We start from the raw sequence: 18,697 nt of genomic DNA on the forward strand, positions 1-18,697 counted from the left end.
CTGGTCCATCTATATACCAGGTGACTGCAAAACATCAGGGCGATTTGACAGCGCACTCCACTGGCTTGTCCAGGAACAAAATAATCGAGGCGCAAGTAAATGACCCCGAAATATCAGAAATTAGGGAGTTCTTGGCCGGAGATGGGGTCAAGGACAAGAAACGGCTGCAACGGTGTGGTAGAACAGCGAGGAGCCTCTATAGTCTGGTTGAGCGACTAGAGCTTTTAGATGGCATTCTTGCGCTTAAACCACTTCCGGGGGCTACCTCAACGAGACACCGAGTGGTACTACCCATTTCACTGACTGATGGAACCATAGGAGTCATACATCAGGGATTTGCCGGGAAACATCTCGGTACCAAAAAGACAGAGTGCAAAATTAGGGAAAGATTCTGGGTATTAGGCCTCTCAGCTAGGGTCAGGGATTTTGTTCGGGGCTGCAAAACTTGCCAAGAGTGCAAGTCCCCGTCCAAACTACCAAAAGCCCCAATGATGTCTACACCGGTAGGGCGACGCTTCCAGCGTGTACATATAGACATCGTGGGCCCATTACCGAGAACCCGCCGCGGCAATGTCTACATTCTAGTGGCTCAAGATGCATTCACTAAGTGGCCCGAAGCATGGCCAATTCGCACGGAAAAGGCCTCCGTGGTGGCACGTGCCCTTGTGAACGAGTGGGTCACCCGTTACGGCTGCCCTGAATCCATCCACTCGGACAAAGGCACGAACTTCGAGTCGAAAGTTTTCATGGAGATGTGTAGGATCTTGGCTATTGAAAAGACCAGAACCACTGCCTACCATCCTATGGGCAATGGGCAGGTGGAAAATTTCAATAAGTCCCTGAAGGCCATGCTGACTACAGCCGTCAATGAGTGTGGAACAAACTGGGACGAGGAACTACCAGCGTGTTTGATGGCATTTCGTTCAAGCGTCCAGCACTCCACTCTTGAAACGCCGTTCTACTTGATGTACGCCGAGGAAATGTCACTACCAATCGACATCAGCGTAGGCTTGCCCGAGGACCACCAACCAAGGACTAAGTATGGCATGGACCTCTCTGACCGCCTCACTAAGTCACACAACATTGTTCGTGATCGACTAGTGATGGCACAAAGGCGTCAGAAAATGGACTATGACCGTTTCGCAAAACGCGGGGGTTACAAGGTCGGGGATCGCGTGTGGCTGATGAGCCATTTCTTGAAGAAGGACGAGGCATCTAAGTTCCACCGGAAATGGAAAGGGCCTTACGTCGTGACCGAGAGACTATCGGAGGTGAATTACAGGGTTGTCCTGGAACCAGGCGCCGATCCGAGGGCGGTGAAGAGAAAGCGGGTTGTGCACTTCAATGATATGAAACCGTGCTTCCTGTCTAGTGAGACCGTGACCATAGGTCATAAAAAACCTAGACAGGAACCGGTTAAAATGACCGATCCCGAGGAGCAACCAACCCTCAATGACGACGAGGGGGAGGAAGATGAAGACTGTGTCTGGACACGGTCACACCCCGAGACAACGGCAGTTATTCAAGAACCTCTTGTAACAAACCCTTCCCAAAACCATCGCGAGCCTCCTACTCAAAACCGCTCCAAGCCTGGGCCTTCGAACATTACAAACACTGAGGGGCACAGAAGACTCAGGCCCAGAGTAGGGATCAGGCGCCCTAGTCGGTTCGTAAACTCATGTACAGTCAATAACGATGATTCGCTAGCCAACCAAAATAGGGCCTCAGACCCTTTGGTGGATCCAAACACACTTATAGGACCTCCAGTCGCCTCGGACAAGATTGAGCAGAACAACATTTTTGATATAGAACTGATCCAAAATTGCCAGAAATGTCGCGAAGTTCGGTCCCGGATTAACATGAGGAAAGGCTACTGGTTAGAAATGGGCCGGTACCTTAAATCAAAGGGTTAAATCCTATATATATATTTAGTACCCTTGTATATAACCCTGCCTATATATTTACTTAGTTTTAGTAGACAGTTTATTATCATTTGTAACTGGTGGTGACTAGGATTTCAGACCCCTTGCACCTCCTGATGGTATGCTTGGGACCACCCACCTTGCATGATTCGGGTGGTATCTGAATGAACAGAATCTCCGCCATTTAGTCTTGTCGTTGCAGCCAACTCATGTTTTGAACTATTTATCGTTTCTAGCATGGACTGTATCGAGTTAGACCAGTTATCTAGCCTCCACGAGGCGACACAGACCCTTAAACGGCAGGTCTCGAAAGAAGTCTGTTCCACCCTTCACAGACAGGACAAGACCCTCAGCGAATTGAGAGCCAAGATGGGCAGACTTTATAACTCTGCCATAGAACAGTCGTTTGTGGAGGATCCTGGTCGCATAGTAACCGGTGCGGTAGTAACCGGTCTCAAGACGACAAAGACCCGACGTTTTCGGCCGAAGATGAGCACAGCTGCATTTGAGTACATCAGCCAGGAACTAGTGAACGCCCTGGCCGAATGTGGTGGTGACTCCTCGTACATCTGGTCGAAACTTGGAGACTTGAAACAGAGGGCAGTTGAGGACTTACCAATCGTGTTGCTGGGAGACTCGATGTTTACGGGGCTAAAGGCCAGCGGCGGTTTGATTCCAATTTGCCACCCTGGTGAACGACTCGGTGATTTGTTGGAGTACCTCCCACATGTATCCTTTAGGGCAAGAGCGATTGTGGTCACGCATGGTATGAACCATGCCGGCGATTATGGCAGGACGACAGAGGAGTTGGCGGAAGTTTTGGCGCTACTCAAGGGCAAGCACCCTTCTGTTCCCCTTTTCCACCTACAGACCCCTGTCCCTCCTTGCTGGCGTGGTGACCACAATCGGGTAAACAACATCAACCGGGTTAACGTCTTCGCCCTCCGTGCCGGGTTCCAACAGGCCGACCATCCAGATATCCCGGATTCTGATTTTGTGGGGATCCACTACAAAAAGTCGGCCATGCACTATGTCTGTCGGGAAATAATCCGTGTGGTAGATCGCGCCTGAATGTGTTTCCTTCGGTACCTAACGATGGTTCACCTGGAGTCGCTTATTCTTTGTAATGTTAGTGACAAAAAGCCATTCAGTCCAAATACTACCACACGTGACCCCCCAGATGTAGCACACCCCATTGCGAACAGTTTCTTTCCGTTTTCTTTTGATTGTATTTTTCAGCTTCCCAGGACGAGGAACAGTGGCAGAGGGGCAAGCCAAGTGCAGTGTCCATTGGCCGTATCTACCTTTTGATGGTATAGATATTTTTGGTTAGACACTACGCTTAGGTGCGCCCCGAAAACAAACCACAAACCATTAGTGAAGATCGAAAGCTGCATGTATTATCATCACTGAGATGCAACCCTAATGCGAAACAACGACTACGCCATGTTAGATGTCTACTGTATCCAGAGCCGAGAAGTTTGGAGCTTAATATACTTTAATAAGGACTATAATTTAATTTGTGTAGATATTTTGACTATATATTCCTGTTCAAATAGGAGTTTGAACAAGTTGAAGGGGGGGTGGTGTGATGGAATATGTCCATCAGTCGTTTTCTATGTTGTAACTGGAGGGTGCTGCCCTCTCTCTCGAAAATACAGAACAATAGGTGATTGTGTTAATATCTTTTGTCCGCCTTTTTACTGGTTTTTGGGCTCTCAGAGTCGATATTTGGAGGAAACTTCTACTGTGGAACAGGCAGAATAGGACCTCGTTACACAAAATGAAGTCGAATTGTCATTTCAAACAGCATAATAAGAGTAATTTATTGTACATAGTGAATCAATCTCGACTGCAGTGGTCTATTACTGGGCAGAAAATCTGCGCGTTGGCCATCTGCTGTGCGAACCTTCTCAAAATCTATTAAATGCTGACAATACATTTCACACTGACTGATGACTGCCCCGTTACGTGCACGATGATTTTTAGACGATATTTCAATAGATCTTAGCTGGAAATGATTTTAATAATTAGAACAAGATTCATCAATTTAGAAAAAATGTATTTATTTTTTTTGAAAACACTGGGCTGCATGCAGCCATCCATCATCGTTACAGTTATTCGTCTAATAATTACACCCACACAGTGAAATGCCTACCACGTGGCCACTGTCCTTGAACTCTTGCGAACCGAAACTCCAACACTTAACTCGTAAATCGTATGGCCCTTGAGGTATTCCATGTATTCCATAATACCTCAAGGGCCATACGACTTACGAGTTACTTTTTACGACTTACGAGTTACGTTTTACGAGTTACGATTTACGTTTTACGAGTTACTTATACATTTCCTTGAATATCCGTTACGACTTCCGCTTTATGAAGTAAGTTTTTAAATCGTAAGTCGTAAAACGTAACTCGTATGTCGTATGGCCCTTGAGGTATTCCATAAGGTATTCCATATATATCTAACAAAAATGACCCGGCCGCTGCGAAGAAACTAAGTATCATTTTTGTTTGGCCTTGAAGTTGGAATTATTTATGTCACCACTTCGGGGAAGCTATGCATTTATGAGAAATAACGCTAGAGGTTTTCATCAATAAATGTTAACGTTTTTATTCTTAGATTTCAATAAATTATTCTAAAATTTAAGAAAAAAAACAGGCGGCGGCTGAATTAGGAGAGGGAGCTGTTGGGAATCAAGTAATTTATTTTTATGGCCTTATTAAAGTTCCACGATTGTTCAGCTGGCTACTGGCGCGAGTTCAACCCGGCAGTTGAACCTTCGATAACTCCATTCAACAATAAAGAGACACAATTGCGGTTTTTCAGAGTTTGTTGATATCATTAACATGCGCTATTGATCACAATTGGAATACGTCACCGGCTGACCACAGTGTGTAAGCATAGGAATTTATTCACCTCCGCTTTCTCACACTGTGCAGACATGCTTCCGTGGATTCTCCTGGCGATCATGATCCTGGCTATCTTCGCTGCGCTCCTGTTCCTGCTTCCTGAGGAACGACGTCTTTATGTTTTATGTGTTACTGTTCGTCTCCGTGTTGTCCTGCACTGTTCCGTGTTAATTAATCCGTTCTATTTTTCTGGGCCGATTTCTCTGTCGAATTTCAACATTTGCTGGAACAAAACTAATGTCCGAAAGTGTCGGCTCTCCTTCGCCGGTCACTTGTCGAGGATGTCAGACAAAGAGTCGGTCAGGAAATGGCTGCCCTCTACACGCCCTCATACGGAACACGAAAACTAGAATGACGAGGCCTCACTCTCCCCACGTATCAACAGAGTGTGCTGGGTGACGTCAATGATGGGCAAGTCAGTCGGATTGCACGGGTTAAAAATGGAGTGGTAAAGCTGGACTGTCTACTAGTATTCATTGATTCCTTTTCAGGAATTGCTTCGGGCAAAGATTTAGTCTTGTCTTGCTTTGCGTTCTAGCATTCATTGATTCCTTTTAAGGGATTGCTTCGGGGGCAGGGATTCATTTCCCTGTCTTCCTTTGCGTGCTAGGATTCATTGATTCACTGCGGGATCGCTTGCGTGCTTGCATTCATTGATTCCTTTTAAGGGATTGCTTCGGGCAGGGATTAATTTCCCTGTCTTCCTTTGAGTGTTAGTATTCATTGATTCCCTGTGGGTTGCTTCGGGCATGGATTAAGTCTTGTCTTCCTTTGAGTGCTAGTGCGGGCAATCCAGTTGCGCTGCCCTATTTTTGACTTGGGCAATTCGATATGTTTGTCAGTTACTGACGTCACCCGGCACACCCTGTCGGTAAATGGTGAAAGTAAGACGGCTTCATCCTGGTTTTCGTGATCTGTGTGAGGACGTGTAGAGGGCAGTATATTCCTGGCTGGTTCTTTGTCTGGTGTCCTCGGCATGTGACCGGCGACGGAGAGCTGAAAAGCTTTCGGACATTAGTTTTGTTCCGTACCAGGTTTTCATCGCTCTTCTTTTTTTTTCATTTCAGGACTCCCAAGATGAAGAAGATGCTGAAGGCGACTACAAAGAAGAAGATGGCGAAAAAAGAACACCGAACTCGGCAATATTGAAAGTTAAGTTGATACACATGTAAATTACGATGTATGATACAGAAAGGATTGTGTAACTACAGAATATCGCTCTTTAACTCATTTCAGGTTAATCCGGAAAGGCCCATCTAAAATCTACCCACTAGAAGTGCCAACAAAAGACTCCACGTTGAATCAACCAAACACCGAAAGTACTGCCGCAACCAAACCTGGCAGTCTCATCCTGCATGGCAACAGGAATGCATACATACATAAAGCTAAGTTGATTTTTCATAGATATCAAAAGCTCTGATGCAAAATTAGCAGTTTGAAATAGTGACAATCCAAACAAGATCTGAAATTCTTCTCATATTGAAATTTCAAGCCCCGTATAAAATATTGTCGGAGACAATTTTGATTATAGCTAGGAAATTAATTGATTGATTAGGTATCTAAGATGAAGATTAATTCAACATCTTCATGTTAGGTAAAGGTGCTCAAATCTAAACCATAGGGGTTGATAAGGGGTTGACAAGGTTTCTTAAATCTGTAGAACCATGTTGACCAGGATCAATGTGTTCAATGCTGGCAGCGCACTATTCAGTTAGTTATAACATCATGATTACAAGATCATTGTATATATAAGGAGCAATATTTAGAATTACTGAAATGGATCACTGGATACAGATGTCACCATCTGTGGGTACTAGAAAATCTCTCTTTAAGTTTATTAATTGACGATGAAGTTAATTTGATAATACGAATATGGTTTAGCCGACAATCGAAATGTATATAGGGCAATATCACTAACTGTATGATGGGCCTGGGTTTGAATAAAAGCCTACTGGCGCCTGGGTTTCAAAGAGAAAGAGACTCATCAAGAATAAATGAAGGTAGAAGAGAAAAACAGTAGAAAAAACGATTTGATAAGATTTATTATGCATTACTAAATTTGTTGTAACTCAGGTATTCCTAAAGATGACTATAGATGCTTCTTTAATCGAATTGCTGTTAAACTATAATAATCAACCATTGCTTAGATATCTAGAATATAGATGAATAACAATATGAGTTGAATTTCATGTACGTAAATATCATCTATTAATTGACTATTATCAAATTCTACGTATCGGTCCACATTGCTGATCTTATATGTGAATTGACATGTTCATTATGATCAGTGATATTCGAAAGGATTTTTCTGCTTACAAGATTCTGCTCTTTTTTTAGCTAAACTACTAATCGACTAGTCGTAGAATTTACAAAATGATCTTCAACCTTGTAATATAGATATCCAAAATCTCGATGTATTAAAATAGGCAGAAAAAAGTTAACCCCAATCAGTCGCTTTCTGACTGGTTGGAAGATTGTTTGAATGAACCGGAGCCGAATTTCCCAATTACGTGCTTGGATTTAATGAAAGAAAATTATGTAAACTCGACCGCCGATCACACAACTATATCTGTACTTCGATTTCCGATTTTGAAGAAAAAACCGCCTGTTTCGCTCCCGGCAGGTGTGGTGGGTTTGTTGGGACACCAACTCAAATCAATCAAACGAAATCTACCAATCGCCAGCAGAAGAAACAAACCAACTCAGAAGATCGTCACCGATACTCAACCAAACGAAATCTACCAATCGCCCACAGAAAAATCCAAACAACTCAGAAGATCGTCACCGATACTCAACCAATCAATCTTGAATGTAAGTTTATTTTTATGGAAATTTTTATGAACGTTATGATAAATTCTAAATGAAATATTTTGTCATTACTGGATATCTTCTTTTATTGCAGCTGGATTTCAACTATCAGAAAATCCCAAGCTTGAGATCAACTACCCGTCCAAAATCGACCAACTGGAACAGCGCACGATGAGGCCAATTAGAATCCAACTGATTAACCAACCAACTAAGATGATCCACGCCGATTACGAACCAAGCGATTTTAAAAGGTAACTTGATATACATGAAATTATTACGATTAATTCTTATTGAAATATTTTGTCATTACAGGATACCTTCTTTTTATCATTGCAGCTAAATTTCAACTATAAGAAAAAGTCCAGCTTGAGATCAACTACTCGTCCAAAATCAACAAACTGGAACAGGGCACAGAAGAGGCCAGAACTGAACCCAGCAATCTTAAAAGGTAAGTTGATATACATGAAATTACCAGTATATAGAAATTTCAGTCCTCATATGAATATCATTTAATAAGTGACTATCATCAAAATCTATTTACCGGTCCACATAGCTGAGCTTTTATCTTTAAACTTTTATCTTCACTAGTCTTGAACAGTGATGAACTAGTCCTACTACTACTACTAATTGATTATTGGGGTTTGAATTGACAATTGACGTCAATGAATTTTACTTTGTGAAAAACACGGTGGCTTGTAATTTGAAATGACATGTAAATTATGATAAATCTGTCTGAAATGTTTTGCTTTCTTCACTTTGTTTCAGCCAAACTACATCTCGGCAATAATGGCCTGAAGAAGATACTCACAGGTAGATGAATACTGATAGACCCATTTCCTGATGAAAACTGCAGAAGCCCAGATGAGAAGTTGAGGAGCCAGCAACAGATTAATCACTCAACGATGGATTCTTCTACAATCGGTGGTTGATTTCTATAAAACATTTTATCAGGAGCAGCAGAGACAATAGTGAATCTTATAAACACTGATTCAAGCGACAAAGCTAATGGATTATCTCATAAACACTGATTCAGGATAAACACTGTTATAAAAGCAGCAAAGACAATAGTGTATCTTATTAAGAGCAGCATAAATAATAGTGCATCTTATAAACACTGAGATCCAGGATCGGCAAAGACAATATCGGACTTCTGTAGTAAAGTATTGATTTTGTTACTTATCGTCTTTTTCAAACCAGTCTGATGGATAATATAGTGTTTTCCAGGAAACTATTTGATAATAATTTATGCAATGTGAGAGTCTAATAAAAGCTAAGCTCCATTAATTCACGATTTTGGTATTCGATCCTTGGTCGATAGATAAGTCAAGTTAGGTTAGTCACTAGGAGTAAACGGTCGCGCCGAGTGCGTAGTTTGGATTCGTAGGTCTGTTGAGTTAACTCCTAAACTGAGATACAGTTTCAACATGAATTGTGAGTTTAATCTTCAAACTTACCATAGCTAAACATAGTCAACTATGGTATTTGTCGGTGTAGATATCACATAGTTAGGAAACATAGAACATAACGTTTGACCCGTGTTAATGTACAAATATTAACTATTTGCTGAATTGTAGATGTACTAATTTGATGGCATTGATATTTTCGGAAGGCCCATGTAACCAATTTGAGAAATTTGAAGTGAATCGTAGATTTCGATTTTCACATTGACCTTTAAGCCTCCATCAATCTGTTTGATGATCATAGCCACGTAATTGAAAACTAAAGCTTTATCTGAAAGGAGACCATTATTTACATTTGAGAGGTAAAGCTAGGCATAAAGTTATAGCTAGGACTAATTTTGAACGTTTTAACATTGTTTATAGCTGTTTGAACCTCTTTTATTGTAATGGGTAAATCCATCACGAGATGGCTCTCGTGAATAATCACTTAGCTTCAAATCGGGTGTATAATGATTATTAAGGAGTGGCAGTGAATCGGTAGCGCTTTTTCAAAATGGGCCCAGAACTTTACAGTGAAAAAATGCCTGCAGTTGTAAATAGAGGAGTATAAATAATACATAATTCAAAATACAAGTACATAAATTAATTCTAAAAAATAAAAAACCAATAAATAATAAATATAATAAACAACAATACAAACAAACAATAAATTAATATTCTATTTACATGAAAAGGCATTTTTTCAATTATTTATCAACAAGGTTCTTCATTTATCGAACAACCTTCCCTAAGTATAGCGAAAACCCGAGATCTTTTCTGTTGTTATTCAAAGCATTCTATCAACTCAGTTGTAATGAATAAAACAAATAACAATAAACCTTAACTTAATCGAACACACTTAAAAAAAACTGATATGATAGAATGCTTTGAATAACTGTGATGAAAGATCGACCGTCCTTTCAACTAGCCGCGCTCAATCACTGCTGTGACTGTTTATTGTTATACTGGGGTAGACTCACTGTCTAAAATCTAGTAAATACTTTTTACTTTTTTAAAAGAATGTTAAACAGCTATAAACTTAACTTTTCAGTGGTTCATGAAATACTGATTTAATTAAGGACCTGTAGAAAATAGCAGCAGTTTCATGATAACTTTAGGATACAATGCTAATTGGTCAATTGTCCTAGCTTTGTTTTGATTATCGGTTTAACCGGGCCTGTAATATCTGGACAAGAAGAGTTTCTGATCTTGATATAGAGTTGTATTCATATCTACGATCAAATTGAATAATATAATTAAGTTACTGTAGCTTTGTCTGTTAAACCATATTTGTTTGAAGATACTCGATTTGAATTGTCACGAAGAAAAACCTTTATAATAGTTTGCCGGGTTTAATCTAAGGAATAAATGCCACTTGACCTTGGGGCAAGCATATATGTATTATCACTTGACCCTCAAAAATCAACCTGTCCTACATGAGCAGTGCGATTGTGACACATTCATCCCTTGCATCGAGTGGGCAACTTGTTCACTGTGGTGCTTTTCGATCAGTGGTTCATAAAATACTATTTTTTATTAAGGTCCTTATGGAAAAGGAGCAGTCTCCTGATAAATGAGGATATATGAAGTGTTAATTAGTAGATTGTGCCAGCTGTATTCAAATTGACAGGTGAACAATTTTATCTTGTTGACATCCTCCCCCGGGCAGGGATTCGAACCTGATGGCATCGAGATTGCCACGGCACGAAACCCTGCTATAAAGCCTAGCGCACATCGACACTGCGATTGGAGACAACTAGTTGCCAGGCAGTTTTCGGCGCATGAGAGCAACTGGCTGGATACAATCAGTTGCTCGAATTTGTCGATGTGAGCGCGCTTACGACTGGTTAGCGTCCATCTATCTCCAGTTCCACCCAGTTGCTCATGTTCTACTTTTGAGCAACTAGTTGTACTCAGTTGCTCTCATATCCGTCGATGTGAGCGCTCCATAATCAACAACACATGGTTGTAACTGACTAAAACAAAGCTATTTGTCACGTGACTTGTGATGCCCTCAAGAATATTTGCTAAACCACATCTCAGTCGCTGTCGAAGTGTGCGCTATGGACCTAGCGACCGGCATGAGCCACGCAGTTGCTGGGGTTTACTAAGTTTTCGATGTGTAATCGAAATGCCCGATATGTGTGATGCCCGATATATAAAGTACTCGCTCACTAGCAACTAGTTGTCTCCAGTCGCTTTGTCGATGTGCGCTAGGCTTAATCGACCGTGTGCGCAGATACATGCGCAGTTCAGATGATGTGATTTTTAGCCAATCAGAAATCCCGTTTGATTTTAGCCCGGGTTTTCCCATTTATAGTTCTTCCTTGAAATTTGCCTCAACGATTATACAACGAGCAATCTGATTGGTGCCGCCAGTTTTCGTTCGGAAAGCTGCGCATGTACCTGCGCACCCGGTCTACTGATGCGCAGGGGTTCGTGTCGTGGCTGAGTGTAGCGATGCCATCAGGTTCGAGTCCCTGCAGAGGGAGGATATCTTGTTGATTGCATATAAGAGGATACCTCTAAAATACTTTGTATTAAATGTAACATGTGAGAAAATAACCAATTTGATCATGTCTGAGCAAAGGTGGCAAAACTCTAGTTGTTTTTTAAATAAAGCTGATGAAAATTAAATCAAAGACTGTTTAGTTAATCATAAGCTTTCCAGTTTGAATTTATGTTTTTATCTCTGGTTTTAATGTTTTTATATTTTATATTGGAGACGTTTTTAAATACAGGTCATGTTTTTGTAAATGACTGAGGCACTTCCTCGAGTACATAAATACCTGTCATTTAGGTATAATTATTGTTGTGGGGATAAAACGACATGTTCATGTCAATCGTTCATAAAACACTATTATTATTAAGGCCCTAATCGAATATTGTTGAGCTTTTTCTTGATAATTGAGATGTCATTTGAAAAGTTGACATGATAGGTTCATATTTCATGAAATATAACAAAGTGTCGGTTATATTGACCTCATGAATTGTCAAATTCATAGTCTTATGACTTTCAGACTAGTCCAATTTTCGGTGTTTTATGGATCAAAGTTTACAATTCTTTGTGTATTTTTGTTATTTTCCTATTGATGCAAATTGTATAAATCAGCTCTGTATTGGAAATGTATCATATATAAAGACTTATAAATACCTTACATGCAACTTTTGTGGTTTTAAAGTTAGTACAATTTCATACATAGTACATTTTTAATAGAAATAAAATTACTATTAAAATTTGAGAAAATAAGCTAAAAGTTAATAATTTGGTATGTAAAATAAAATGATGTAAAAATGTAAATCAGATTGATTGCTTTATCCTACGCTTTCCAGAGTATTTGGCCAGGGTTATCTCTTGTTTTAGTGCGGGGGCCATGGACAGTTGAGTCCATGGTTGGGCCATAGACTTTAATGTTTTAGAGTCAATGTTTGGACCACTATAAACTCTCGTTTATAATTTATACGACTATGGTGGTTGGACTAGTTGTTTTTGAAAGTCCACGTGTTTGAGGAGCTTACATTATAATTCCTCGAGCACTCCTGGCATTTTGTATGATTGTTGTAAGAGAATAAATATGATTGATTTTGAAATTTGTTTAGTTTAATATAGCAACTCCTGGATAAAGGCCTAAATCGATTTAAGATAAACTGAATTAGTGAAGAAATTAAATCGATTTAAGTGTTAAACCTTTTTATGAAACAGGGCGGTGGGCATTGCTGTTGTCCAATCAGTTTCACCTAGGAGCAATTATCTAACTTAGATAATTGCTCGTAGGTTTCACCCAGGGGTCCCAATGGAGATGTAGTTAGTGTAAAAAAGATAATCTGTATACGACCTTGCACATTACTGGGCCTGTTGAAAGTTTGTTGACAGAAAAAGTCGCACCATTCGAATTTTATACGAAATAATCTACTAAAACGAAACCAACCACAACGTTTCGACTGTTGACTAACAGTCATCATCAGGTGGAATGACCAGAAAACGGAAGTTACGTAGCATATAAACTGACTGGACATAAACAAAAGCAATGTGTCAGAATAAATGTTAACAGAACAAGTGACAAATGAAAACAACCAGGGGTACCGGTACCGTAGAAAACACAAAATATGAACAGTCTAGGATGAATACAAATTATGTAATGGGGGGGGGGGGGAGTAGAAGAGGACGGAGAAAGCAGTGTGACACAGTGACATTAACCAAAATCTAGTAGAGATCGTGTTGATGATATCTCCAGATTATAATTTATTATGTGGCCGGAGATGGCAGATAAGTTGGATTTCGAAAGTTTTACAAATAAGAGCTGATTCTACTATGTGTCTTATGGATGTCTTTACTCCACCCGGACTTGGGGTCATTTAAAACTAGCCAGGGTTCAAAGGAAAGCGGCTCCAATGATGTGTGATGGATCCTTAGGTCTGGAGTCCTTGACAAGTTGAATGACAGAAAACAACAGCAGAGACAATAGAATCGGGATCCTAATGCTGACTGGGTAGGTCAGGCCCTTCAGAAAACTATCACACACTGGCCTATAATATATCTGAAATAACTCCGGGATAATTCGTAAATCATAAGTCGTAACGTATTGATGGAAATGTATTAGTAACTCGTAAAACGTAAGTCGTAATTTGTAAATATAAATCGTAACTCGTATAGCCCTTGAGGAATTCCATATGAATGTCAATACTTTCAATTTTAATAAATAAATCTTTTATTAATTGCAAAATATACACAGCATCTTAATTTCTTTAGAAAGGAGTATTTGTTCGAAGACATAAAATCGTTATAAATATCAAGGAGTTGCGATAAAAGATTTTAAACTAAGTACGGCTCAGAGAGACACTCAACTGAAGTTTTCCAATCTCTTGACAAACTCCACACTTAAAAATAAATATTTCTTTTGAATATTGAAAATTATATCTAATTACATGAAGTAAAGTGACAAGAAACGTACTGTTACTTGCTATCGATTTCTAGGTGAAATGAATGGAAAAAAAATTAATGAAAAACCCTCATTCCAAATAATATACATACGACCAAAAAAGTTCTTGAAAATCAGTTTTCAGCTGCTGTTCGATGTTATGATTTTTTAATGAAAAGATACTTCACGCTACATGTTGTATCATAGCTGTGGAAGAAGGTATCGTCCTACTCGCCGGTAATTGGGATTTTAACACTGATCTGGATGGACATAATTCACACTCTATTCTGTCTTTAGTCAATAAGATGTTAAAACCAGACTTCTAATAAACTGAATGATCAGAATTAGAATACATGATTTGGTCCCAAATTACGCTGATTCAGTAGGCTTTAATGAACTTATTCCTAGTTGCATCCGGGCAGTGAAACAGACCTAACTATGGCAACGTACGATCAATCTTTACCAGCATAAACTTGTGGCCACTATAAAAATTTGTATACCTGAATTCACTTGGTAAGTGTGCTAGGCTTTGACAGTTAACAATTCAAAGCTGCTGAACTTATATGGGTAATATAATTGGTTAGTTGATGTTGGTTGATTCACCCTGAACAAGTAACCTGTTGTCACAGATGTTTCTCATTGGATGGATTGTTTTTTTTTAAAGAGTTGCTTCACAGAGTTTCTGTAACACGGACGAAGCTTGTTTGATTTCAGCATCAGTTATATCACAATTGACAGCAATTCGAATACTGAAACGAAATACAAACGAATTCAACAACACACATCATCAGTGGTATAATCGATTAAGATTTTTGCGCTGAGGGGTCATTCATTTATTACGTACGCATTAGGGGAGGGGGAGGGGTCAGTGCAATTGCGTACTGTAAAGCTTAATGTATATGAAAAAATGGCCGATTTTGCGTACAGAGGGGGAGGGGGGTTGAAAAATTCAAATTTTATGCGTACGTAATAAATGAATGATCCCTGACAGAATACTGTAGTGTAAGCACTAATTGACGTCGAAATGACCAATAAATGAACTCAAAATATTGGTCATAGATCGAAACTACCGGTAACATATCCCGAATAGAATATCAACCTACTATGTCAAGTAGAATTCATTGAACGATATCGGTCAACATACCTCGGTGGAGGAAGAAAGATCTCATCTTTCTCCAAATATCTGGCAATAGTTAAAGCAATTCCATCATCCCGAGCCTGGAGGAATACAAAACGTTATCATAGAATACTGTGTATTATGTATAGCGGAACATCGTTTAACCAAACTTCACAGGACCAAAGAGTACAAACCTTGTCAACTATTGTTTGGAGCAAGGATTGGTCATGAATTCGATCACCAGATGGGGCAGCCAGTCGCAGATGGAATATAGCGGACAACATTTGTTGGCTAATTTTCAGCCCCTGCAATCTATAATACATGAAAGATGAAATAAAACATTTTCACGTGAGGGTTAAAACAGACCTTTTCTCGAACTCACTTGGAAAATTCGTTGTGGACCTTTTCGCACATAGTTCTCAATCGTTTTAAGCGATTCGGCTCATTTTCCATAATCTTCAAAGCAGCTGATGCAGCTGCGGCAAGCATGGGCGGCAGTGAAGCTGAGAAGCAGTAACCGAGACCGGATAATCTCTAGAATATAAACACGTTCGAAGATACATCAAGTCAGTTTGCATTAATCAATAATTAATTCTCATGGATTATGTCGAGGTTCAGCTTACCTGATGATCGACGACGTATTTGGTGCCTAAACACACCCCTCCTACTGATCCTATGGAATTTTCTAACGATGCTGTGATGAGATCGATATCACTAACCTAAAATCATAGAAGAAAATGAGGAAATTTTGTTACCATCCCGATGCTTACAGTAGTTTATAACAATATTTTGTCAATGGTAAATGATGATTTCTGTAAATGGCTCAAAATAAAAAAAACTTACTGGAATGTTAAAGTGTTCAGTGACTCCTCTTCCGTGGTCTCCCAGTACCCCGAACGACATAGTTTCATCAATAAATAATCTCACTTTGTATTTATATTTCAACTCAACCTTAAAGAACGCAAAATAACTATGGTATCCTTACTCAGTCACAAGATTTTCATATTCGTTCATAAGGGATCATTCATTCATTATGTACGCATAAAATTTGAATTTTTCTGTTCAACCCCTCTCCCCTGTACGCAAAATCGGCCAATTACTTCATATACATTAAGCATTACAGTACGCGATTGCACTGACCCCTCCCCTCATGCATACGTAATAAATGAATGACCCCTTACTCAGTCCTCAATAGATTTATCTTCAAATCATTTCTTTACTTACTAGTTTGGATAATGGGCAGATATCACCATAATTCATATATAGTCCTTCAACCACAAGAAATCGACGGATCGTTTTAGCTTTTTTTACATCCTAGCATAATAAACAAATCACAAAAACCGGTAAGCATAGCGATATATTACACTGATGGGTACTAATAAAATCTAGTTTAACCTTTTTATCAATTTCTTGTTGTTTTACTAATAGATCCTCTAAATCGTCCATGTCGTTGTGTTTGAAATATTTCAGTTGACTTCTCGACGCTTGCAAACCTTTTTGTATGGCAAAACAAACCCCTTCATCACTGAAATGTCAAAACAAACATTTATTCAATGAAACATTGGTGATCTTGCATAACTACTGTATTAAATAGCTGTTTGGAAGACTGAGTTAGAGATGGTTTCTAGTATCATATGTATACATTTAGGGAAGTTAAACACAAACAATACTGTTAATAGTTCATCAAAGGTTACGATTGACATGATTGTATCTATTGAAAGGAAAATAAGTCAGGATTTTTGATAGGTGGGGCTTTAACCGAAACTAACCAGAAAATGATATCACCACGTTTTGAGTAAGACGGAATGGCGCTGGCGATAGTAGCAAAATTATAAGCATATAATGCTGCTTCTTCTACATTCATAAACTTAGCGATTTGTTCTTCCAACTTGAGGTGCACATCTATTAAAATACAAAAAAATTCAGTAACTAGTTATTCGATAATTAGAAATCAGAAATTTTCCTTGGACAGTTATAGTTAAACAGAGGATTTTTGGTCTATATTTCATCTGACAATTTGATTATCAGAGGCCAATATGATACAGGTGTGTCCAGATAAACTCAGTGAAACTGGGCTCAGGATTCTAGAATCCAACTTACCAACTGTTCCATAAAAGCCTCTCGGTCCACAAGATCCTACACCATACTTCATCACGCTTTTTACGGCAACTTCCTGAATCAAAATGAAATATCAAAGGATTACGCAATAGGTAGTCATTAGAAATATATCAGGCAGTTATTTCTCATTCTAGTTCTTATCTCACACTTACCTCAATCTCGGGAGAACCAATGAGATTTAGGAAATTCAACGAGGCCATATTCAAACATCGTTTGCCATTGACAACTACATATTTACCAACTTTCCTGTAATTGATAGAAAGAAATTCATGGATCATAATGAAAAATGATGCAGTATAATTGATGGGGACAAACTGGTGCTTACCCAGACACAACAACATTTTCAAGCGCTTGAAGACCTGGACATTCGGGTGGTGTGTAAGGTACAAGTGGATCTGGTGTCCATTCAGCAACAAGTTCCTCTTTTTCCTTCAATAACAAGATTTCTTATAACTCAAAATCACACAGAAGATTAATCTCATTTTTCATATGAATCGAAATCCCAATTACACTAGTCTAATAGACTGAAAATGATTCAAGTTTACCTGTGCAGTAAGCGCGATATGTTCCAGGGGATTATAACTTTTAGCAAAGAAAACCAATCTGATTATCCAAACTATGAGCAAGACCTCGAAAATCAAGTGATAGCTCGGCGCCTGAAAAAATGTACAAAAAAAGGCCAAAATAAGACAGCGTAATTACCTATGAAATAAGCATGGCAATAAATCTATTATCATAGCAATGAAATCTTATCGTTTCAGTGGTTTTAGTAGTTATAATATAATCAGTAATTTCAGACATATGGCCATATTGGTTCATTGCAGATCTTTTGCCAAATAAGTAATAGTATATGGTATTACAGCCTTGACTCCTGCTAGTCAAGCATCTAGCCGCTGTTTCTCAAATCACGGGGACCGTAACAACGTTGTATGATTGGTGCAAATTAAATACCGTATTAAAATTACGCTCAGCTTGAATTGAATGTTACTTGCAGTTTAAAAAGATGACTTACATGTACGAAACCCTGAAAGAGTTCATAGAAACTCCAAGTGGCTGGCACAAATGGTGAGGTGGACATACTACTACTGCAAAATGACAAGCATATAATTTTTCTAAGATCACCATCTTTTTAAATTTTTGACTAAATTTACAAACAAGTGCACTTTTTGCCACTGTTCTTGACTTGTTTAAAATCAAATGTTTGTTGTCAACAAACAAAAATGCCAGATTAGAAAGGCCTTTTTAAGTCAAAACTTAATGTTTCCGGTCATGGGAACCCGTAACAAACAGATTTTCACCTCTAAATTCAGGGTCGGGAAAGGGGGAAATTTCAACAGTTTACTAGGGAGATTGTTTTAGATGGAATTTCTCGGAATTTCGTTTCTTTCGATTAAATAACAATTTCCGGGTTTATATAATTACGCGAAGTACCGCCTATCGGATCCCCCAGTGGTTGCGA

At 39.2% G+C, this 18,697-nt stretch overlaps 1 protein-coding gene across 3 annotated transcripts; it reads right to left on the reverse strand.

Annotated features, from left to right (window-relative positions):
* Positions 1 to 13,759: 13,759 nt before the first annotated feature.
* LOC141898788 (serine palmitoyltransferase 1-like) lies at positions 13,760 to 18,656 on the reverse strand. Of its 3 annotated transcripts, none has more exons than XM_074784883.1 (15): positions 18,537 to 18,656; positions 18,251 to 18,320; positions 17,784 to 17,894; positions 17,564 to 17,667; positions 17,391 to 17,484; positions 17,221 to 17,293; positions 16,890 to 17,022; positions 16,516 to 16,645; positions 16,345 to 16,434; positions 15,964 to 16,071; positions 15,744 to 15,839; positions 15,503 to 15,654; positions 15,315 to 15,432; positions 15,148 to 15,221; positions 13,760 to 14,752 (listed from the first exon to the last, which is right to left on the reverse strand). In XM_074784883.1, the coding sequence occupies exons 2-15, from the start codon at positions 18,314 to 18,316 to the stop codon at positions 14,662 to 14,664; spliced, it is 1,440 nt and encodes a 479-aa protein (XP_074640984.1). In that variant the 5' UTR covers positions 18,317 to 18,320; positions 18,537 to 18,656; the 3' UTR covers positions 13,760 to 14,661. The 3 variants fall into 3 exon arrangements, with proteins under 3 accessions (XP_074640984.1, XP_074640986.1, XP_074640985.1); XM_074784885.1 differs by having other exon boundaries at positions 18,251 to 18,317; positions 18,537 to 18,648; XM_074784884.1 differs by having other exon boundaries at positions 18,251 to 18,323; positions 18,537 to 18,648.
* Between the last annotated feature and the right edge of the window lie 41 nt (positions 18,657 to 18,697).

The sequence above is a fragment of the Tubulanus polymorphus genome, chromosome 2 (assembly GCF_964204645.1).
Source record: "Tubulanus polymorphus chromosome 2, tnTubPoly1.2, whole genome shotgun sequence".
NCBI lineage: Eukaryota > Metazoa > Nemertea > Palaeonemertea > Tubulaniformes > Tubulanidae > Tubulanus > Tubulanus polymorphus.

What these genes read in the sequence shown, in the direction of transcription:
- LOC141898788 (XM_074784883.1), bottom strand. Translation starts at nt 18,316, where the DNA reads ATGTCCACCTCACCATTTGTGCCAGCCACTTGGAGTTTCTATGAACTC. An exon ending in ATATCGCGCTTACTGCACAG is followed by an intron (nt 17,668 to 17,783) that starts GTAAACTTGAAT and finishes TTGTTATTGAAG; the next exon opens with GAAAAAGAGGAACTTGTTGC. An exon ending in CTGAACACTTTAACATTCCA is followed by an intron (nt 15,840 to 15,963) that starts GTAAGTTTTTTT and finishes CTATGATTTTAG; the next exon opens with GTTAGTGATATCGATCTCAT.